This window comes from Cynocephalus volans, chromosome 2 (genome assembly GCF_027409185.1).
Source record: "Cynocephalus volans isolate mCynVol1 chromosome 2, mCynVol1.pri, whole genome shotgun sequence".
Classification (NCBI taxonomy): domain Eukaryota; kingdom Metazoa; phylum Chordata; class Mammalia; order Dermoptera; family Cynocephalidae; genus Cynocephalus; species Cynocephalus volans.
Window position 1 is genome coordinate 193,911,498 of NC_084461.1, and position 23,734 is coordinate 193,935,231.

The 23,734-nt window shown below is 40.5% G+C and overlaps 1 protein-coding gene and 1 non-coding gene across 7 annotated transcripts in view; both read right to left on the minus strand.

The window, feature by feature from the left end:
* The window catches only part of FBXO21 (F-box protein 21), a 50,754-nt gene that overhangs the window by 22,595 nt on the left and 4,425 nt on the right, over nt 1-23,734 (minus strand). For 4 of the 6 annotated variants that reach the window (XM_063085911.1, XM_063085909.1, XM_063085912.1 and 1 more), the window contains exons 4-10: nt 17,899-18,020; nt 14,853-14,999; nt 14,412-14,548; nt 13,316-13,452; nt 9,561-9,740; nt 8,181-8,313; nt 1,793-2,004 (exon numbers count right to left, since the gene is read on the minus strand). In XM_063085911.1, coding sequence (XP_062941981.1) covers nt 1,793-2,004; nt 8,181-8,313; nt 9,561-9,740; nt 13,316-13,452; nt 14,412-14,548; nt 14,853-14,999; nt 17,899-18,020 — 1,068 coding nt within the window. Of the gene's footprint in view, nt 1-183; nt 440-1,792; nt 2,005-8,180; nt 8,314-9,560; nt 9,741-13,315; nt 13,453-14,411; nt 14,549-14,852; nt 15,000-17,898; nt 18,021-23,734 lie in introns of those variants that run through there. The other 2 variants (XM_063085910.1, XM_063085908.1) reach the window with 2 other exon arrangements.
* Nucleotides 20,329-20,450, minus strand: LOC134371402 (small nucleolar RNA SNORA26). The gene has a single exon (XR_010022826.1). It is a non-coding gene; the product is annotated as a small nucleolar RNA SNORA26 (small nucleolar RNA).

The window sequence follows — 23,734 nt, forward strand, 5'->3', positions numbered from 1 at the left end:
TCATTTTTCAGGACACTCCTGCCCCTCTTTATAAACCCCTCTTATTATCACATAGCACTTTGGAAAAGAATATTTTTCAGCAAAGAGTGATGGGACAACAACTGGTCATCCAAATGCAACAAAGTATCAGGACCCTGGCCCGACAACAGCACACCAAAATGAACTCTTAGTAAAACAAAGACCTAGATGTGAAACACAGAAAGTTATTTATTTATTTATTTTTACCAGTAAGGGGATCGCAACCCTCGGCACAGTGTGGTCTGCACCACGCACAGCCAGTGAGCACACCGGCCATCCCCATTTAGGATCTGAACCCGCAGCCTCAGCGCCACCAGCACCGCACTCTCCTGAGTGAGCCATGGGGCCGGCCTTGAAGGTTATTTTAAAATATAAACTATCTTCATGACTCCAGACAGGGAAAGATTTCTTACACAAGGCACTAAAAGAGAATCCATAAAGGAAAAGATTAAACAGTTTGATAGCATTAAAATTAAGAAACTAAAAGGGCCCCAATTCAAACAAACTATATAAAAAAAATAGTACAAATGGGGAAACATGAACTCTGACTAGATATTTGATGAGTAAATAATTGTTTTTTTTTTTTTTTGGATGTGATAACAGGATGGTAAATGTATTTTTAAAGAAAGAAAGAGAGAGAGAGGCGCCCTTACCTTTTAACCATGTATACTGAAATAACTCCAGATAAAATGACATCTGGTATTTGCTTCAATTAATCCAGGGAGGAGGCTACAGAAGGTGGAGATGAAACAATGGAGATCGACCCTATTGAGGTAACTGCTGAAGCTGGATGATGGGAACATCACCTTGTCCATTATACTCATCTCTCTCTACTTCTATACGAGGGTACTTCAAAAAGTTTGTGGGGAAAAAACTGATAATACGAATCATTCCGTGAACTTTTTGAACTACCCTCATTTAAGTTTGAAAATTTCCATAAGATAGTTTAAGAAAAAAAAAAAAAAAAAAAAGAATGCAATGAAAGAATTAAAAACACCAGCCAAGAACTGGGAAAAGATATCTGCAACTAATACTCACATAGAGACCAGAACATGGAATAAAAAACTACAAATCAATAAGGAAGAATAACTCAATAGATAAAAATAAGCTAAATACATGAAGAGGTGCTTAATAAAAAGAAAACCTGGATGGCTAGTAAACATATGAAAGGAACTTCACCCTGTTTAGTTATCAGGGAAATGTAAATTAAAACCACAATTAAACACCATTTGCCATTTTCTGCATAAGTACACTTTTAAAGGTCTGGCAGAAATACTTGTCGAGAATAGGAACTCTCAGCTCCTGGTCTGCTGGTGGGATGTAAATTAGTTCAATCACTTTGGAGACAATTTATAGTCTAGCAAATGGACCGTGCACATACCCCTGCCCACAACTCAGATTTGAAGAGATGGAGATTAAAGGAGAAGAGAGTAAGAACAAGGAAGAAATGAGAGGAAAAGCTCTTTGCTTACAGGGTTGCTTCCATCTTCCCGCACAGAGATGGGCCAAACATCTGAAGGTCATTAAAAACATTAGAAGATCTCTTAGGAAAGTAAGTCGCTGCTTAAATAACCAACAGGTTAAAAACATGACTCAGCTTTCTGACTGTCCTGTGGCAGGCACTGAGTAAATAATCGCTTGAAGGTGCACAGCCACTGCTTCAAGAGTCACATACTCCTCCACCTGTGTTGCTGCCAGCTTGCCAGGCACACGGTGTCCCCCGCAGTCCCATGTAGAATGGATGCTGTGGTCCAGAACAAGCAATTGCACTCACCTCTTATGCTTCATAATGAGCCCGATCGAGTAGCAGACATCTCTGTGCTTCTCATCGGAACGGAGCTTAACCTCCACTCCCACCTCCTCCTTCTTGCGCTCAATATGCTCTAACGTGTGCTGCACCAGATAGCCCACCGCCCCGTGCTGCCCGGGGTCTAGGGTCTGGATGTGCTGGAGGATGTCAAGCACCTTCAAGACAAGACAGAAAGACTAGGAGATAATATTTTCAGCTAGGCCTTTTCTTTTTCGCAGCTTGGGATTTAGGCCTACCTACGTAACCTGACAAAGGACGGCAAGGTGGCAGCATCTCCTGTTGGCCCAGGTTTGTGACCATCACTCTCACCAAGTCAGTACTGCAGATACCAAGAGTTGAGCTCACTTCTGATACTGAGAGCTGGCCCACCACACCCCTCTCCCGTGTAAATGTAAGGAATTATTCAGAAATTTGTGTACTGGAATAAGCACTGGGTAAGCGGGCAAGGGTCTGCCATCTATGGTCACATTTGGATTAGGTGGACTCTAAAAGGATCTTGATCACTGACAGTCTTTGCATGGGAATTGTGGGAATCCCAATTTTTTAATATACACTAAGGAAACTATTTAACTGTCACTCATGAATTGGGAGGGAAAAAAATGCTAAGCTGCTTTAATCAAGACGAAGAGGCCATTTTGACACAACTGCCTCAGTGCTGTATAAGACAGAAAGGGTCAAAGAGAGGACACTAAAGAGATGAATTTATCTAGTTTATGATGTTATACTTCAAGAAGGAAGCCATGCGTACCAGAGTTCTAAAATCCTGCTGGTCACTTCAATTATCTTAACTCATAATAGAACTCAGTATTCAAGTGGGCAGTGGGAGAAACCACATCTATGCAGATCTTAAGCTAACAGCTGTAGGAGCAGAACTGTCTGACTCCACTGTAACATTCCTTCTACTGAAATGGTGCCTGTACAGAAAATAAAAATTCAAATAAAGTTTAAAAAAACATATACACAATCACTTAGGATTCATGATGCTTACAACACTGAATACAGGGTCTCTGATAAGCTTTGTCTTCCAGTTTACTGAGTCCTAAATTACAGCCTGCTTAGTGGATAAAGCAAGCTGATTTTAGCCCCAGATCTGTCAAACCAACTGTTTTTACCTTTGAATTCATTTATTTGCTTATCAAATAATGATTAATCACTGTCCTACCTATTTCCTAATACATTTTGGGCCTATGAAAGTGTTATGAAAACTACAGTTTTATGCCCCTTACATATACTATTATTCCAAAACCCAATCTTGCCTTCCAGATTGAGGTCTGCAGGTTCTCAATATTTACTGAACACTCATTCTCTGCTGGTCACTGTGCCAAGCCCCTTGTATTTTTTAATTCACTTAATCTTCCCAAATTGAAGGTCAGCAATTTCCAGACCTTTGGAGGATTAAGGGAAATAAAAATGACCTTTAGTCACTTGCCTGAGGTCACGAGGTTATGGAATGAGGATATGGCCCCGGGTCTCATGGTCAACCTAGGTCTCAACCACCATTAAATGAGGGCAAGAATAGGAGAATTTTAATGAACTATTATGAAAAGTTTTAAACACATAAAAATGGACTTAAGTATCCCAGACCCAGTTTCAACAAGTACTGACAGAGAGCCAATATCCATCCCCTTCCCACCTCCAGTTGGGTGTTTTTAATCTGGGGACACTAGCAGCATTGATTGTAGCTAAATGCATCCTGCTTAAACAATAAGCATCTCCTCACTGTGCTTGCACAATGGCTATCTGGTGTGCCCTATGCAGTTGCACCGAGTTACTTTCACTAATCTTCTGCTACACTCCACATCCACAGCTTCCCCTCCTTTCCCAGCGTTCCTGCCCTCCAGATAAGGAAAATGGACAGAACTTGGAATCTTCAGGGCATAAAGGAAATCCTGCATTCTGAATATCAGAGCTTTGGAGACAAAGTTCCAAGGTAGTTATCCCTCTCCTTCTCTGGATGTGTGGTTGGGGGTGAAGAAAGAGGGCAGAAATGGACTAGATACTGTGCCACAGGGCCTAATGTGACTGCAAAGGACAGTGTTGACAGCTGGGCACCATGCTGTCCCCAACCAAAAGCTCTAGGCCTAGAATCTCCAGTGTGCACAACTTGTGGGGTAGAGGTATTGGAATAGCGGGTCTGTCACCCACGAGGCATCTCCCCACACTGCTCCTCTTCCTCTAGCCCTGAGGTTGGCAAACGTTTTCTGGAAAGGGCCAGAGAGTAAATATTTTAGGCTTTGTGGACCATACAGTCTCTGGCTGAACTACTCAACTCTGCTGTTCTAGCTTGAAAGCAGCTAGAGACAGTAAGTAAATAAAACTTATTCATGACACCAGCAGCTTTTGTCCAATGGCCACAGTTTGCTGACCCCTATGCTGTGATCTGAATTCCAGGGTCCCCCGAAGGCTTCCTCTGAAGCTGTTGGCTCTTATTTCCTTGATATCCACTTGCCTGTGGGATCATCTACTGTTAGAACTTCAGCTGCCTGATGCTCATGCTGGGAGCTCCTGACAAAGGCTACCGGACACCTGCACTTAATGGTTCCAGATCAGAACAAATTCACACACCTCCAGTTGGACACTTTACCTCAAAACAGGCCTAGTCTCCAGATACCCACTTTTAGAGTGCTACAAACTCTCCCCTCGTTGAAAAATCTCTATATCCTCTTTAAGAGTGTTCTCCTTCTTATCTAATAAAGTTTGGTCATTTCATATTCATTAAAATCAATCTGAGTACCTACCACGTGCCAGGAATTATATCAAGAGAATGGGAAATGGCTACAGTAAGGAAAAACAAAGATGTGGTCCACGTCCTTAAAGCACATGGTCTAGTGGAGAAGGATGACCAAACAGCAGCTACCATAGACTGAGAAAATGTTCCGGGAAGGGCAAGCCAAGGCAGGCTGGGAGAACTTGACCTCGTGAGAAGGGGTTTCAGAGAAGCCAGAAGTATAAGCTGAATCTGGCTCAGTAGAAGGGAGCTGGCAAACAGAGCCGAGGAATCAGCAAAGGCATCTGGGCAGACACAGCACATGCAAAGGACCGAAGCAAGACAGTGCAGATGATCAGAGCTGGTGGCCAGTGCAGCACGGAGTACCCAGGGGGCAGCTGCAAGAGACAGGAAGGGCAGACAGGCAGGGCCAGACCCAAAAACCTGCAAGCCACACTGAAGAGTATGAGTCTGACCTTTGATCAATGGGGGAGCCCCTCAGGGAGTATATGCTGTGAAGGGACATAGTGACATTTTATTAAGATTGCTCTGGCTACTGTGTATGAGGCTCAGAGGATCTCAGAGTCAAGGGAAGGAGACCAAGCAGAAGGCCTGGGCACTAATCAAGGCTGGAGAAGTGCATTTTCAATGGACCAATTTCCACCAGCCTGGGAGACAGAGCCATGAGTAAGTGCGTAGGAGATGTTTGGCTATGTGGGTCTGGAGTTGAGGGTCCAGGCAGGAAACCAATGATTTGGGAGTGGTCAGCATACAGATGGTAACTAAAGCAAGGAGAAGAGGGAGATCACCTAGAGAAAGGGCAGAGTCAAAGAAGTTTAGAAACTATATTCCAGTCTGGGACCTCGGTGGGAGAGACAGAGGACAGGGAACTAGCAAGAACCTGAGAATCAGAGACCACAGAGCCAAGGGAACAGAGTGTTTTGAGGGGAGAGTGGCCCGCAGTGGTCAAAAAAGATAAGGAGAGAAAAGTATCTACTGGGATTTAGCAACAAGGAGAACAGTTTGAGCAAAAAGGAGTCACCAGCTTCCTTGGCCAGAACAGCACCATGGAGGAGGGGTGGGAACAGACCCCCACATTCCGGGGAGCGAGAGGGAGGTGCAGCGGGCAGCCACTGTACAGCACGAGAACGTTAGCTGTGCAGGGAGGAGGGAGAGGAGGTGGTGGCCACAGGCAAACACTAGGGGACTGTTTTGCTTTTCTTTCCAAAAATGGAAAGGGATTTTGCCTTGGAAAATTAGAGAGGCACTTTTCCACTGAGATGTAGAGAAAGAGGGAAAGGATAACTAAGGATCAAAATAAGGATACACGTTAGGCAGCAGAAAGTGCCTGTCTGCTGGCTTCCCCAGAAACCATCTTGCCTTATTTAGCCCCCTGTGACACAGGGTGGAGCAGGGCTGGGGTGGGATGGGGGGCTGGAGAGTTTCGGTGACACCTTGCCCAGATTGAACTCCTGGTGTCAACAATGGATGTGCAGACTCGGCAAGTTACTTAACTTCTCAGTGCCTCAATTTCATTATTTGTAAAATGGCAAAAATAAACCCAGTATCTACCCCATAGAGTTACCGAGAAGACAGAGGAAGGAGTTCAGTGTTAGTGACTATTTTAGTGACTATTTAAAATCTGATCATCCTGCCCTCTCTTATTCCCATCACAGCCATGGTAACCCTACATTACTGTGACAAATACTGGGTAGGCTCCCATTTCTTAGTTCTTCCTGACTTAATTCCATTGAAAAGGCAGCAAACTCAGGTCTTTTCAGCCTGTCATGACCCTTTTACCTACTAAAGTCAATGCCTTCAACGAATTGATCTCATCCCACTCTCCCCCAAAATTTATATGCACATGTTCACATACTGACACGCAAACATGTATATATGCACTTGTATATACGGACATACACATTTGCATCAGGCTGACCTCTGCAGATGCCCTGCTCTCCTGTCTCTGTGCCACGCGCAGGCTGTTCCTGCCTACTGGAGTAACCTACTCTTCTGCCCTCTCACATTATTTGTCATTTTTCAAGGTCCGCCTCGAACCCTTGCGCTGGACAGGAACCTTTCTCATTACTTTGGCATCCCCTGAATTCTTCCTCATTAGGAGTCGCAGTTTCCCTTCACTGTCTTGGGTGTCGTTTCTCTGGTGAGGGAATCAGTTTATTAAGAGGAGGGAGTCGAGGACGCACTGGGAATGAGCTACTTCTCTTTCCTGATCTCCCAGTGACAGGCATGGCCAAGGGCTCAATCCCACTGGAAAATGCCATGAAGAAAATGCTGGAACTTGCTTTAATGACATCTGCTTGGCAGGAAGGCCAACATGATCATTCAAAGGAAGGTCCTGACGTAATTCCCCAGTAGGTGGGGTAAAGTTGTAGAAGGTAAGGGCACCAGAGCTTCATCACCAAAAGGGCATGTTAAAAGTACTACTTCGCAGGCTGACCCAGAATTTACATTTAAAGAACCTTGCTTTACTCTGCATTTCACAAATCATCATGAAATTCCTTAAGAAATCTAAAGCAAAAAGTGATAGGAATTAGTTATGCATATCCTGGTATCAAAAATAAATAAACAAAATGAAAACACAAACAGAAACCATGAAATCCTGGGTAAAAGAGCTGTACGAAGTAGGTGGTGACTTTGATAGAGTCACTTTTCCAATAACTCTTCTACCACATTACGTGATGTTCTGGGAGGACACTTGCTATCTGGGCTACAGATGACATCTTTTCTGAAGACAGGAGCCTAGGGATTTTCCCATTGATGCGTCTTTTCTTAAAGCTGTTTTAGATCTTTGAAGTTGTGAATTAACTAGACAATTTAAATCTAAGTAATGCAGAGTCAGTTAGAATACTTACTTTCTTAAGGAAGATTTTACCCTCTCTACTAACAGTGGGAGAAGAGTTTACGGTGACGTCCCTGTGAGAGCCCAGAATTAAATTCTCTCCTCAAGCTGCTCTAAACACACGAAATGGGTTATTAACATGCTCCCAGAGAGAAGCAAGGGTGTGATGGGGATGCGTGACTGGCTCCTGCCCTGTGATGCACAGCTGCACCTATATGTGTGCTGCCTCCATAGCTCACTAAGAGCAGTTCTGATCTCAGCACTGACGCCTGCTGACAGTGCTTGCTGCTGGCCAAAGGGGGCCATTATAAAACTAAGAAAATTCAAGTGGAACAGGATCAAAATTCAACAATTTTCAGACATAACCAGTCCTTGACTAGTTCAGTGGCTGGACCTGAACATATCTGAGATCCAATGCTCCTATGCCAAATAGGGGTATTCATCTGTGGTCAATTTAGCTGCTACCAGCATGGTTGGAGATTGACCGTTTACAGTTTTGCTTCCCCTTGCTGAGTGAGGATGACTTGGGGAAAACACATCTTGGGCCATTGGTGGGTGATGCCAGGGGCAGAGGCTTTGTGGTTCTGGGATTTAAAGGGGCTCACCACAGAGAGAATAGGCAATTCCTGGCAACAGAACTAACTTTCCTTAGAATGGAGACCAAAAAAACATAACTGGTGGGTCAAGACCAGGAGACTTTGAATACATTTGTGTTTAACAGCCGTCTTTTAATCTAAGTCTTCCCTCTCTAAGGTAAGCGCAAAGCATCAAAGTAAAATAATTACCTTCTCTGGCCAAATTCCCAGGTGGAAGTAAAGCCTGGCTTGGAGGAGGAGAAGCTGCACCTGGTCCGGGTACATTGCCAGATACAGATCCAACGAGTCCCTCAGGAGCTGGTATGACTGGTCAATGCCTTCTCTGTCAGAGGAGAAATAATTTTTTTCTTACCCTGTTTGCTTCTTAGCTAAGCCCCTCGTTTTCAAGGCCCAGGTTTTAAAAATAATTGACATAAATCCCTAATTAGTTTTCTGATCCTGGTATTTCCTCTCTGTCCAGCAAAAAGTTAACAATGCTCTTAACAAAATAAATACATAATAAATACAAATCTTGTAGTCCACTTTGGTGATAAGCACTAAATTAAAATCATAAGGGGCCGAGCCTGTGGCGCACTCCGTAGAGTGCGGAGCTGGGAGCGCTGCAACGCTCCCACTGCGGGTTCGGATCCTATATAGGAATGACCGGTGCACTCACTGGCTGAGTGCCGGTCACGAAAATGACAAAAAAAAAAAAAAAAAAAAAAAATCATAAGCATTTTTATTAAGTAGTCACCTCAGTAACACTGTATACAACTAAAGATGAATTCTAAACAGTCAGAGTACAGAGAATTTTGGGGGGCAGTGAAAACATTCAGTATGATATTATAATGGTGGATAGATGTCATTATGTATTTGTCCAAACCACAAGCAGAATATATACCAAGAATGAACCCTAATGTAAGCCATGGACTTTGGGTGATAATGATGTGTGAAAACAGGTTCACGACCGTAACAAATGTACCACTCTCGTGGTGGGTGCTGATGGTAGTGGAAGTTGTGCGTGTATGGGAGCAGGCGGGTATATGGGAACTCTGTGCTTTCTGCTTAATTTTACTGTCAACCTAAAACTGCCCTAAAAAATAAATATTTAAAAAGCAATTCTGCCATCAGGAAGAAAACTATTACTATAACATACAATCTACAACTTTCTATTTTCCCTGTAGGACAAATTTCCTTGGACTCAGAAGCATTATAATTTCAGACTTCTGTTTGTTTTCCTAAGTGATAGCATAAATTAAAAGATGGCAAAGCACTTGGACATGAGAACATCTTGCCTCTGATAATAATCTTTGCCAGTCTAAGATATTTTTGTTACTGAAGAATGCCTTCAGTATTTACAAAGAGAACTTGTTGAAGTCCACTGCAAAGATGTCAAAGAAAAGTCACTTAGCATATTTCAACTCTGTGTAGCATCATCACAGGAACTAGTTATTCTCCATGGTGGACAGACAGCAGTAGACATCACATCCACTGTTTTGCTGTATTACAGGTAGGTTCATTATACAAGATAATTCAAGCCTTTAAAGACATGCGCTCTGCAGAAATAGTAGAAAACCAAGGAAACCTTACCGTTTCCCCAGGCTTAACAGGTTTCCCACCATTCTCTGTAACACCTTCTTGACATTGACCACCCCATACAGTGCTGCAGTCACGTGCTGGCCGATCAAGTATTCACATTCTTTCACCGTCAGCTGCTTGCCTTTCCCAAAAGCGTCTATGTAGATGTAGTCGAAGATGTCCAGGGTCGCCCTAAACAAAGAGCCAAATCTCATGTGAGAGCAGAACAATTCAAAACTTTAAAACCCCACAATAAGTAACTCACATCAGAGGCTGAATAAAACAGTAACATTTCTACTTATAATATCAAGGCCTTATTCATTAAGCTCTGCTGTGTCAAGACCACAGTCCACTGATATTTAAGAAACAGCAGTAATGTACGCCATCTAATAGAGCTTTTTAGGAAGATTAACCTTATCACTCATTGCCAGGAATATCTATCAGAGTTCGGCTGGGAGAAAGATTTATGGAATGCCAAGGCAGTCCATTAATCCCACAAGATTAGCAGGAGCGACAGCCTGTGGATCCTGGGCCCTGGAGGATCTGATGAAAGTTATGGCACTTCACACCAGCAGGAGTCAGCCCTCAGTTGTGCGACAGGCTCGGGAGGTCAGAGACCTGCTGAGTCCACCCTGGCTTCAGACTGGGAATCCTGTCCTAGAGGACAGAGCTGTGCACTCGGACATGATCACATGGCTCCCTACGCAGAACTGCCTTCTGTGAGCCATGCTCTTGTACACTGCGGCTGGCCCACACTGAGCAGAGTGGGTGAGCTGCGGTCACAGGACACGAGTTCTCACTGCACTGCCAAGTACACTCTCTAGAAGGGCTCATGGAGGGATTTATGTGCTCTTTGTGTCAGGGATAGATATTTCTCTTAAACAATTGTTTCATCTTGATCTTATGCCTAGTGCAAATCATGCAATGGATTTTCTCTTTGCCTGCTAACAGGCCCAGTAGGATTTTTTCTTTGAGTCATATTTATAGCCCACCTTCAGCAGGGATATAAGATTTATATAAAAGTTCTAGAAACAAGGAACTCTTCAACTCTTTTTATAAGGCTAGAACCTCCTAAGGACAAACACAAAAATTTATAGGCCAAGATCATTTATAAGCATAAATGCAAAAATCCTGTATAAAATATGAGCAAATCAAATGTAGCAATGTATTTAATGTATCATAAAAATTTATGATTAAGTTAGATGTATCTCAAGAATGAAAGGAGAGTTGAACATTTAAAAATCAACTTCTGCACATAATACACTAAAAGAAAAAAACCATATGGTCACACAAATAGACAGCTATTCAAAATAATTTTCAAAAAACTCCCCCAAATACTTAGTTATTAATAACACGCTTAGAAAACTAGGAATTTAGAAGGTAGTTCTGATAATCTCAACCAAAGGAATTGTCCCCAACCATCATGCTTGACTGTGAAATCTTAAAAGCAAGTCATACCCAAGTCAAGGGTGCTTGCTAACATTGTTTCAACTTTGTTCTAAAGCTATCTAGCCAGCAGAGTAAGATAAGAAAAAGAAACAAATATATAAGGGCTAGAAAAAAAGAAGGAACAAAACTGCCACTATTCACAGACAACATGGTTATCTACATAGAAAAGCCAAGAGCTGACAAATTATTAGCACTAATAATTTATTTAGCAAAGACACTATCAGACTTATATCTAAATATCAACCACATCCCTGTATACCAATCAATACTTAGAAAATATAATTTTAAAAACTGCTATTCATAATAGCAAAAAAATTGTAAGGCACCTTTAAGAATAAACCTAACGAGAAGTCAAAGAGCTCGATGAAGAAAAGCATAAAATCTTTTTAAGCACACTAAAGGAGACCTAAATAAATGGAAGGGACCATGTTCATACATGGAAAGACTCAAAAGTGAAACACTGGCAATATTTCCCATAATAATCTAGAAATCTCATCCAAACTAACCTCTGGTTCCAATCAATATACAGACAGGGTTTTTAAGAAATCTGATAAACTGATTCTAATCTATATGGAAGAGCAAAAGCTAAGAAGAGCCAAGGCATTTTTGAAGAGTTTGATGGGGGTTTCATCCTACCAGGTACCGTGGCTAATTACAAAGTTACACTACTTGAGACAATGCAGTCTTTGTGCAGGAACAGCAGAGAAGAGAGTGAAGGCAGAGAGCTGAAAGGAGTCCAGAGCAAGGGGGCAGGTGGCCCGCAGCCCAGCTGCTGGGTCACATGCTGTGCACTCTCCCTGCTGCCTGAGTCCTTTATGGGTCTATGGGTCTAGGTGCTTGTTTATGCCACACGGCTGGGGGAAGTAACAAATTATTCCATTGTTCATTCGTATCATAATACATGTTCATCATAGCCTAAGAATGGAAAATGATAACTGTTACTGCACACCCTGTAATAAGTTACTGTGGTAAATAATATGGTAATCGGTGTTTTAAATGCTTTATGTTATGTAGAAATCCTTGGTGGATTATTATATAGGCATTTAAGAATATTTTAAAGATATTTGGGGAGATTGGTTGGGTTATTTGGGGAGAAAGAATGGGCTGAAAAATAATTTTGGGTGCCCACTATCCAAAAATTAAACTATCCAGTACAATTTTAGGAACGTATATTTGGAAAACAAGGAAAGACTATAGTTATTTAAGGAAACATACACACATAATGAACTATAAAATGTTCATGGCAATAACAAACACTTTCAAACTACCTGGCAGTTACCTCTGGAGAGGAGAGGAGAAAGAATACCCAGGAGGCTTCTACTACATATATAATGTTTAATTTCTTCAACCAGGAGGCAAGCCTACAGAGACCAACTGTACTTTTTTTTTCTATGTAGCATCAGAACCTCTACTAGGTGTGTAAATCATTGTGTTATCTCATTTAATCTTCCAAACCATTTTAACCCCATTTTACAGAGGAAGAAACTGAGGCTCAGAAGAAGTGAAGGGTTGAACCCAGTCTGAATCCAAAGCTCAGGTACTTTCTATTATACTGTTCATAAATTCACCAAAGGGTATCATAGTTAATCATTAAGAAGTAGTTTTAAAGAACAGGATATACTTAAGTAACTTGTTTTTTTTCCCTTTAAATGGCAGATTTAATGATAAGATATTTCTACCTATTTGATGAGCTATTTCTTTCAGAAAAGCTAAACTGTAACTGGAAAGGAGCTTTTTGCCCATTAGGACACCAAGTTTAAAAAAAAGAACAAAGCAGAACTTATTAGCGTGGTCTCTAAAGTTAACATCAGTCACTAACCTTGCCTAAAGGGGAACTTGGCTACCCTGTTCTCCTTCCCTCCACCCCCCACACGCATTCATGTGGGAGAGGGGAGCAGATTTTATAAAAGAATGGAAAGTAAGAGTTTCTTTAAGAACTCTTTTTGTCTGATTTGCTTTGGAACAAAGGGACTCTGACAGCCATATGAGATCTTGAAGTCCCAGTCTTATTTAATATTAAACTTTTTATTTTGAGATATTTGTAGATTCATACATGCAGTTGTAAGAAATACAAAAAGATCAAGAGTACCCTTCACCCAGTCTCCCCCAATGGCAACATCTTGTGTGACTATAGTCCAATAACAAGGCTAGAACACTAACACTGAGGCAGTCAAGCACACAAAACAGTTCCACTACCACCCTCCTCCTGTTTTTAACCTGTTTGGTTACACCTAATTTAACTTTGAAAACCGGGCTTCCTCTCAGCACAGAGGGCCTGAACCTTCAGGACCAATTACAATGTGTCACAGATGACTTACCCTTCTGCGCCTTGGCACCACCTTAATAAGAAGTGACTTGGGAAGTTGACAGGTTCCAGTGGGACTCCCAACTGCCGGGCAATTGTCAAATAGAGAAGAGACATGCTGATTGGGATTCCCGTTCTGCGGATCAAAACCTAAAGGAGAAAATATGCTTTCAGTACACCGAGATGAACTATATATTCTCATTCTTTCAAAAAACATTTTTATTAGGTACCTGCTATGCATCAGGCATGATACTAGTTTTTGAGGCATAAGTGGATGAATCTTTTATTTATTTAGGTCGGGGCTTGGTAAACTACGCCCATGGACCAAATCCAGTCCACCAACTATTTTTGTACAGCCAGTGTGAATGAAGTCTTTAGAGATTTCAATGTTTGAGAAAACAAAACACTATTTTGTGACATATGAAAATTATATGAAATCCAAATTTCAATGTCCATATATAAAGTTTTGTTGGAACGCAGTCATACTCATTTCTTTCTGTATTGTCTGTGCCTCTCACTCTACAATGGCAGATCTGACTGCAAAGCTAAAATAATTTACTGCCTGGCCTTTTACAGAAAGTTTGCTGACCAACTCCTGATTTAAACCTTCCTTCCAGAAAGAATTTAAAACGATTTCAAGGAAAAGTGTGCTAAGATATGAAAAAATAAAATGAAAGTAGAAGACACAGCAACAGAATAAATGTGAAAATGGAGCCAAGCAGGAAGCAACTAAAAAGTAAATATCAAAGACGTGTAAACCCGATGCAGCTGGCCCACAGGTTTCCTCCAATCTCCCTAGAGGACAATGCAAAAAGAGAGCCCTGGTTAGTTTCATAGTTTAGTGTTCACAAGATACAAACTGACCAAACTGAGTTAGCGAAATACCTATTTCTAGTCGGAATTTATCTCAAGAGTTTGTACACAGAGGACACTCCATGAAGAAACAGGTAAAATCCACAGCAATATCCTTATAGTAGAGGAAAAAATGAGTTTCACTGAGCATTCAGAGATAGAGAAGACATAATGCTTGCTCTCAAGAAATGTACAGTCTATCAGAGATGAGCTTAAAAATAGATACATACGTATATTTTTACTATTACCGTATTTACCTGGTGCATGTATAAGTTTAGGGCATTATAGTAATCCATTCGATTCCCCTTGAACTTCAGTTGGTCATAAAGGACATAGTTCATGGCATCCAGCACCTGGCTCTGGAGTTCTATCTCCATTATCATGGAGGATTCACCTGAAACACAGAGATCTACTCTGGTACACAAGCACAAATAAGGTCATGACCAGGAGGGCCCCCAAACAACCCCTAACACACAGACATTGGCAATGGCCTAACAATATTAATCAGGTGTTTCCAATCTAGGCAGCAGAAGAGAATGTGCACTAAAAAGTCTTTTACATTATCCATGTAAACATGTGGTCATGCCATTTATCACTTTTTCATGATATAATGGGAGCACACTGCTGAACTTCCCAAATCACCCAACTCCTCTATGTTCTCTTTTGCAAATACAGCTGGATCCAAAGCAATTCCACACCTGCCTTGAAGGCCAAGCTGGGATGGCGACTGTTTATGCCTCGGAGGGTTTTGCAAACAAGCTCTACAATGCTGTCAATCTGGGCCTGGATGTCTTTGAGGCTGATGTCAGAAAGAGGATTGCAGTACTGGTCAATATATACAGCACCTGAAAATGAACAAGAATTACTGAATAAATACTTACTTTTACCCAGTTCTTATTAGTTTGTCATTTTACCCCAGATATTCTGGGCCACGGCTTTTCACACCATCCCACTAGATAAGCTTCATATTTTGGATGCCAGGCCTTGCTGCCAAGGCATTGAGAAGGAGAAATGCACATTTTCATAACAAAGGAGCTTACACTTCACTCTATTTTTTTTAGTAAACCAAACCTCTCTGAGAAGCCGTGGACTCAGAAAACTGCAATATGTGGCATATTCTATTACAATGAGAAATAAATGCTAGAAAGGAGATCTTTTCAAGCTACTTCTCTCTCCCTCTCTAACTCTTATAGGATCAAAATACAATAGCTCTGAAAACAGTATAAGACAGTTCCTTTATTTAAAAAAAAAAAAAAAAAATCGAAAGCCCTCAATGACAGTTATGCCATTTCAACTAATTACACCTCTCAAGGATGAACAGTAAATGGACTTTGGAGATAACCCTACTTTCAAATTAGATAAACAGTTACGTTCAGGGAACCCGCAGCTAAAAAGTTTTACAGAGCACACTGGAGACAATGTCTCTTAAAAATCACCACTCTTCCCAGCCTTAGGTAATTTTTTAACCAGAAACTGAAAAGCTAACCTCATCGTTTGGTTTTATAGCATATTTTCACCTGGGAAGCCCTAGAGCCATCTTAAATTCAAGAGATCTCAAACCAGCTCACAATCTTGACTTCCCAACCAATTCCCCAAGGAACTGAAAGCAGGTAAATGGACATCAAGAGACCTGGACCTAGTCCCAGTGTTGCCACTAGCAAGGGACTGAGCACACCTACCTGTAGGCAGAAGGAATTTATGCTGCACTTCTCCAAACTCCATTCTACCCTAACGCTATGATTCTGACTTTGCCAATGGCATCAAAATTATTGTAATCAGTAACCAAGGATCAAAACCCTGGAGCCAGCTTCCATTCACTCAACTACTTAAAAACCTTCCATGGCTTCCCAATGCCTACACCACTGATTTGGATGGGTTATTTGAAAATTATAATGTTATATGTGGAAGATGAAAAGGTATTTTTCATACATAAGCTACCAAAAATTAAGCTTGTCTCGCTATTTTTAACTGTGAAATAAACAGAAGACAGGATGACTCTTAACTCCAAGACACATATGAGAAGATTCCAGGGGGGTGAGGATATTTTATTTCCATCAACTAAAACAGATTTTTCATTTCCTTTTGGATGATATCAGACTTTGATACAATCAACAAGCATCTGCAGTAGGCACTGTGGGGCACACAGTGATCCTAACACAAGGACCTGGATCATATGAAAGTTAGTGACTAGTTGGAGAAACAAAATATATACACAGGAAATAGAAGGATGCAAGACAGTTTACTATTAAATGTTACTGCGGTAGTTTTGAGGCAAGTAAAATCTGCATTTAGTCAGTGGAAATTTGATGGAAGTGAGAACTGAGCTGAACTTTGCAGAGTGAGTAGTATTTCCAAGAGAGTTGTAAGAAAGAGGTGTACCGTGAATGAGGGAGTAAAGCCAGGTGCATTTGTAGGGCACCAGTCAGGACAATGGACTGGCTGGAGCAAATGGGACATTCTCCGGGGAAAGGTTTGGAATTAGGGGGAGGATCAGACTATGGAGGGTACTGGAAAGCAGACAGAGATTTTAAAAAAGAAATCAGTTGTCCATATTGCAGGTTTCACATAGAGAGGTGAAAAGGCAGGGTTTCAGAATGGTCTGGCACAGACAGACAGACTGACTGACTTGAGGGCAGGAGAGGGTGATGCTCATGAAAGCAAGTGATACTTAAAAAGCTGTTGCTGGGAGAGGTGGTGATAGCCCCATGAGAATAGCAACAGAATGGGGACATGAATATGAGAAACACTGGGAAGGAAAAAAAATTAAATCGGGTAAATCACCAGTAGGGAATAAAGTGAACAGACAATCATATCTGTATTTCACAACCATAATTTATGGGAGTGTTTGTGTAATATTCTAGGAATTAAAAGTGTTTTTTAAAAAATCAAATCACATTTTGTTCGCATTCAACTTAGTAAGAACAAACAGTTACTCCCTTCATCTCACCTGTCCACTGGACTTCCTTCTCTTCACTTCTCATTATGGTCGGGCAGGCTCACTGATGCACAAGAACATTTTGTCCCTCAATAAGCTCCAACCAGAGAGGTTAAGGGATTTGCTCAAGATCACATGGAGACACAAGTGGATACATTTATTTCTGATTTGGAAATGATGCTTTAAAGTTTAGATTAACAGGGTATTCATCTCACTAGCTAAAATATCAATCTTGCACTTTGAACCAATGACGGATCTTTATTTTATTTATTTATTTATTTATTTTGTCTTTTTCGTGACCGGCACTCAGCCAGTGAGTGCACCGGCCATTCCTATATAGGATCCGAACCCGCGGCGGGAGCATCGCTGCTCTCCCAGCGCTGCACTCTCCCGAGTGTGCCACGGGCTCAGCCCTCAATGATGGATCTTTAGAAAACACTCTCTCTTGGGCCGGCCCATGGCTCACTTGGGAGAGTGTGGTGCTGATAACACCAAGGCCACAGGTTCAGATCCCTATATAGGGATGGCTGGTTAGCTCACTTGGGATATCGTGGTGCTGACAACACCAAGTCAAGGGTTAAGATCCCCTTACTGGTCATCTTGGAAAAAAAAAAGAAAACACTCTCTCTTTAGCTGACAGCTAAAGATTTTGACAAAATCTTAGCTCTAAATTTAATTGTTTCATTTACCTCTCTGGTCAGATCATATAATCCCTGCTTTACCACCATGGACATTTCCACTGCTGCTCCTAAAGACTACTCAGCTCCCCATTGAAATCCCACTGCCCACAGGTATGGCAAAAGACTTACCTTCAAGATATGATTCATAGTCATCAGGCTGCTGAAGAAAAGCCTTAAGATTATTTAAAATTTTCTGTTGCCGTAGGTAGTAAAGAATTTTTTTTGCATAGTATTTCCAGGTCAAAGCTTTTCTGGAAAAAATAACAAAGTCACTAAGAATTAAGATTTTAAAACTTTTTTCAATTACCTATTTTTTACTTCATACTAATCATATCATGTAATCTACTTGACAAGAAAATTATAATTGGTTCATGATCTTACAGCACATTATCATGGAAACAGATTGCATTTGTAACATAATACTAAATAGGTTGTGCTAAAATCTGAAAAACTGTTATCTGTCTGGCTTCAGATTTACTTGCCTGTATCTTTGGTAAAAGGAAAGGAAAGAGCAGCCTGAACAGTGAGTTGAGCTGGGTGAGTTTGGGGATGCGGAGCAGCATCTGGAATCCTTTGCTGGTCCCCGGCACCTGTCTCAGGGCACTCAGGCCTCAGGCTGCTGCTTTTCTCTTCCACTCACTGCCCTGATGAGCTCATACAGTCTCATTGCCTCGGATACATGCACATTGACAACCCCATTTCCTTTTCCAAAACAGAGTTCTCCTCTCAACTCCAGACCAGTATATCCAAAAGTTATTCCACATCCCCACTTGGATAGCTGGTGAGCACCTTATACTGTCTTCCCTCCCAGAGTCACCCTCATCTCAGACAAAGGCGACTCTGTCACTCCAGGGAATCATCCTGGACTCCTTGCTTTTTCTCATAAGCTACAATCAATCAATCAGTCAATGTTAACAGTTCTATCTTCAAAATATTCCCCAAATGTAAACACTGCCCACTAACTCATCCAAACCACCATTATCTTCTATCTGTATGAAAGCAACATCCTCCAAATTGAGCTTCCTGTTTCGAACTTTGCCCCTCTACAGTCAATCCTCAATTGCAGAGTGCTCCAATTAAAATGTTCAGCCACGTCACCACAATCCTCTACCCCATTCTCCAGTGGTTTTCTACCTTGCTCAAAGTAAAAGCCCAAGTTCTAATGAGGACAAAAAAGGTCCCTCACACTCTTGCCCCATTACCTCCCTACCTCAACTCCTACTGCTGCCCCCTCAGGCGTGCCACCCAGGCTCCCTGCTGTTCCTTTACCATGCCTGGCTGATGCTCACCTGAGTACTCTTTGTTCCTTCTGATTGGAATATTCTTTCTCTGGATATCTACAGGCTGTTCTCTCACCTCCTCTTAGGTTTTGATTCAAATGTTCCTTTGAGTAAGGCCTTCTCCCCCCACCCTATTTAAAATACTATCCCCCATACCACTTCCTTGCCCTCTTCCCTGATTAATATTTCTCTACAGTACCTTTCATTTTCTAATATAATGTTTCACTTAACTTTTAGCACCCATATCCTTCTCTACAGCATAAGCTCCACAAAGGCAGGGTGTTTTGTGTGTGTTGTTCACAGCTGTATCCCCAGAGTGTAGAATAGTGTCTGGCACACAGTTGATGCTCAATTAATCTGGTTGAGTAAATAAAATTCTTTACTCGATCTCCCAAATATACACGGGGATTATAAGTAGGAGAGAGACAGTGACTAACTTATCTGGCTGACTTCAAGAAGAAACAAAGGAATCACTGATCTTAAGGGAGGTAAATGAAAATCAGCAGAACTGTCTTATCTGCTTTTTAACCTTTGAGTCGTACAATATATCAATCTAGAAAATCGTGTGTAACAAATGAGTAGTTTGATGAATCATTAATAGGTAAACACTCTTGTATCCACTACTCAGGCCAAGAACTAGAATTTTGCAGATGCCCCAGAAGCTCTACATGGGTTCCCTCCTCCCCCTCAACAATAATCACAATCCACACCTCTACACATTTCCCTGCTTTTCTCTGTAGTATTACCACCAAATGTGCATTACTAATCTATTTTGATGTCTTTTAAATCTCTTAATCTACAGGATCCCCCTCCATCTTTTTTCTCCTTGCATTTTATTTGTTGAAGAAATGGGATGTTTGACCTGTAGTTTCCTATAGTCTGGAATTTAATGACTGCACCTATGGTTAACATGTTCTGTCTTCTGAATTTACTGTAAATTGGATATAGGGGCTCAATCAGATTCAGATGCCATTTGTTTGGCAAGATGACTTCCTAGGAGGCAGTGCATTTTTCCAGCAGGAGGCAATAACACTTGACTGTCTTTGGTGATGCTGGCATCCACTGCTACTAACATTGCTCAATGCCTGGATCTGTTGATTCATTAGCGGTTACAAAGTGGTAATATTCTAATGCAATCATTCCTCCTTCTTCTATTAGCTGGAATAAAGAAAAATTCCCCCTCATCTACTATTTGGTCCCCCAATGGTACAATATATAGGAAAGGCAGGATAAATGCTCGCGTCTTTCCTTTTATTTATGTTTCCTTCCCTTTTTTTTCAGCTGTGACTCCAGACAGAATCCAAAGAGGAGTTTTACAATGTCTACTCTGGGTTTTACGGAGACTTACTTTACTCTTCTGTTTTAACCTCTTAAAGCACTGTATCAACCTCAAAAGGGTACAGGAAAAGGCACTTTTATTATTTACAGTTTTTCAAAACAATGATTTGGGTTCCTATTGTTATCCAAAGGTGATCAAATAGTTGTTGTTTTTGAGTATTATTATGAACTCATAGAGCTAAACATATCTGATGTGTTTCAATCCATTCCAGTTATTATCCACACTGATGCTCAAATCACCACATCTTTGGCCAATGGAAGCCTCTTCACATGTTGGCCCCTGAATACTTCTGATGTGAGTTGTCAGTTTTCTTGCTATCTGGTTCCAGGCTTCCAAGATGCTCCAGGAGCACCTTTTACATTTCCTGCACTAGATCAAGAATCGGTCATTTCTCCAAAAACCTAGCTTCTTTTGGTGGGAAATGGTATATCAAGATCACAATCTGGATACAAAGGAAAATTGTTTCTACTGGATTGGTTCTTTCTAGACCTTTTCAATGGACAGAGCTAGTAAATACACACATATAAAAACACACACTCGCACACACACGGGTGTGCACACACACCCCTATGCATATTTAAATGTAAAACACCTTGTGAGTTCATACTGACACTTCTAATTCAAATTCAGAAATATATGGTTTTGACATTCTTCAATCTTCTATCTCTATCTTCTTTATTCCAGGAGAATTATGTTTCTCCAGGATACCAGACAGAATTAGAATACCACATAGTTATTAATTCGCTTTATTCCATATTTCTCTCTCTCTCTCACACACGCCTCAGAATAACAAGACCAATATTCATCACTTTTATGAGTACTGAAAACAGGGAAATATTTGCCTATGTTCTCCCCCACTGTCTGTCTATTTTTTAAAACAGCTGCACTGTGTCTACACGGTCAAGGCTTATGGCCACTACGCATGCAGTATTTTCTCCCCTGCAGCCTTCATTTAGATTTAATTCTATAATTAAATACATATTTAATGCTCACCACCAGTCCTTATGTCAGTGTCTCTGTTTTTTGGTTGTTTGAAGCTCATTTTCTAGATTTGTCAGGAAGGGCTCAAAAGTCCCCGAGTTCTTGTAAGTTGAGAAGTACGTCTGCAGCTTTTATATTTGGAAGTCAGTTTGGCTGGATATAAAAATCCTTGACTAACATTTTCTTTCAATCCTTGAAACATGTTACTCTTTTTTTCCTTTGGCATAAAGCATTGTTTTTGAAAGTCTGATGATATCATGACTTTCTTTATCCTTATAAGTGATTTAATGTTTTTTGCTTGGATGCCCAAAGGACTTTTCCGTCTTTAAAATGTAATAATTTTACTAAAATATATCTCAGTGCTGGTCACTCTGGGTCAATTTTTTCAAGTACAGTCTATGCCCTTTTAATATGTTGTTTCAAATAATTTTTGCAGGATGTAATCTTTTTAAGGACCACATAGAACACCATAATGCAAACTGTTTTCAAATATCCAGGGACTGGTACTTTTGCATTGACAGAAACTACCCTATGCATTCCATATCCAAACAACAAGCATTTGCCAGAAATGAATACAAACAGGGTCCCCCATGAAAACTGGCATCCCGAGATATTTTAAAATGTGGAGTATTTCCTGTCATTTCAAAGCAATCCTATTTTAGTCTCAAAATATACATGTCAGGACAAGGGGTAATATAGTTATGATCATTTATTTATTTATTTATTTATTTGTCTTTTTCGTGACCGGCACTCAGCCAGTGAGTGCACTGGCCATTCCTATATAGGATCCGAACCCACGGCGGGAGTGTCGCTGAGCTACCAGCGCTGCACTCTCCCGAGTGTGACACGGGCTCGGCCCTATGATCATTTATTTCTAAAAGGATTGTAACAATATACATTTTTCCTGTTGATATATTTTCAACCTTTTTTCCCAATCTGATAAGTAAGAGATCAAGCATTTCATTGTTATTTTATTTAAGATTTCTTTGAACAGTGAAGTTAAAGGTTTTTTACATGACTGTCAGCTGCTTGGATTTGATCTTCTGTGAATCTTGTCCTCCTGTTCACTGGATATTTTTCAGTTTGTTTTTAGAAATTCATAAGCATTCTACTGACTTTGTTTATGGTTTCTTTGGTCATACAGAAGTCTTTTTTTTTTAATCACAAAATCACCCGTTTTCTTTTATTGCTTCTGTATGTGTTATCAGTCTTGGTTAAAGAGGTTTCCCTAGATTGTACACAAGGACTCCTATTTTCTTGAGGGATTTTAACAGTGATCATTTTAAAATTTCAGTTGTTTAATCCTTTGGAATTTATTTTTTTTATATGATGCAAGTTTTACTTTCTTTCAGATGAGAACACTCAGTTACATCCAGTACCATTTAATAAATCTATTTTTTTCCCCTAAGAGTTTAAATATATTATCTTTTATTCTGGGACATGTTTCTAAATTATCCTTTGCTACTGACGTGCTATTTTTTATTTAAACACTGTATTTTTTTATTACAAGCAGTTTTACAATGTGTTTTAATAACTAGTGATATAAGTTTCCCATTCTGATTATTTAAAAATGTTTTCTTCTAGGGCCGGCCCATGGCTCACTTGGGAGAGTGTGGTGCTGATAACACCAAGGCCACGGGTTTGGATCCCTATATAGGGATGGCTGGTTAGCTCACTTCAGAGAGCCTGGTGCTGACAACACCAAGTCAAGGGTTGAGATCCCCTTACTGGTCATCTTTTAAAAAAAATAAAAGTTAAAAAAATTAAATAAAATAAAGTTTTAAAAAATATTTTCTTCTGGCTCTTCTTGTGAATTTATTCTTCTGTACATATTTTATGACAATATGACAAAACTAAACAAAAACCTCCCCTCTCCCAAAACCTTGTTTGGATACTAATTAGAATTGCACTAGGTTTATATATTAATTTTGAGAGAGGTGAAATTTCTGATATAGTAAATCCTCCCGTTCAAGGGCATGCTATCTCTTATTTTATGTTTTTCAATAATATTCTATAGTCTGACCTAGAAAACCCATTTCCATGAATCTATTGCTTAGAAATGAAACCGACAGAAATATCACTCTTCACAATGACAAAATGGAGAAGAAAATTGTTGCCCATGAATAGGGGAATGGATGAATAAATTACCGTACATACTACAAAATAGGTAGCCATTAACAAAAGCAATTCTATCTTTACCAGTTGATTAGGACAGATTTCCATAAGGTAATGCTGAATGAGGGAAAAAAAGATATTTTATGAAATAATGATTCCCCTCCCTACTCCCCCATGTGTATCACTATGAGCATGGAAGAATACAACCTAGGTTGTTACTAAGAATTATGGGGTGGGGGCAGGGAAGGCC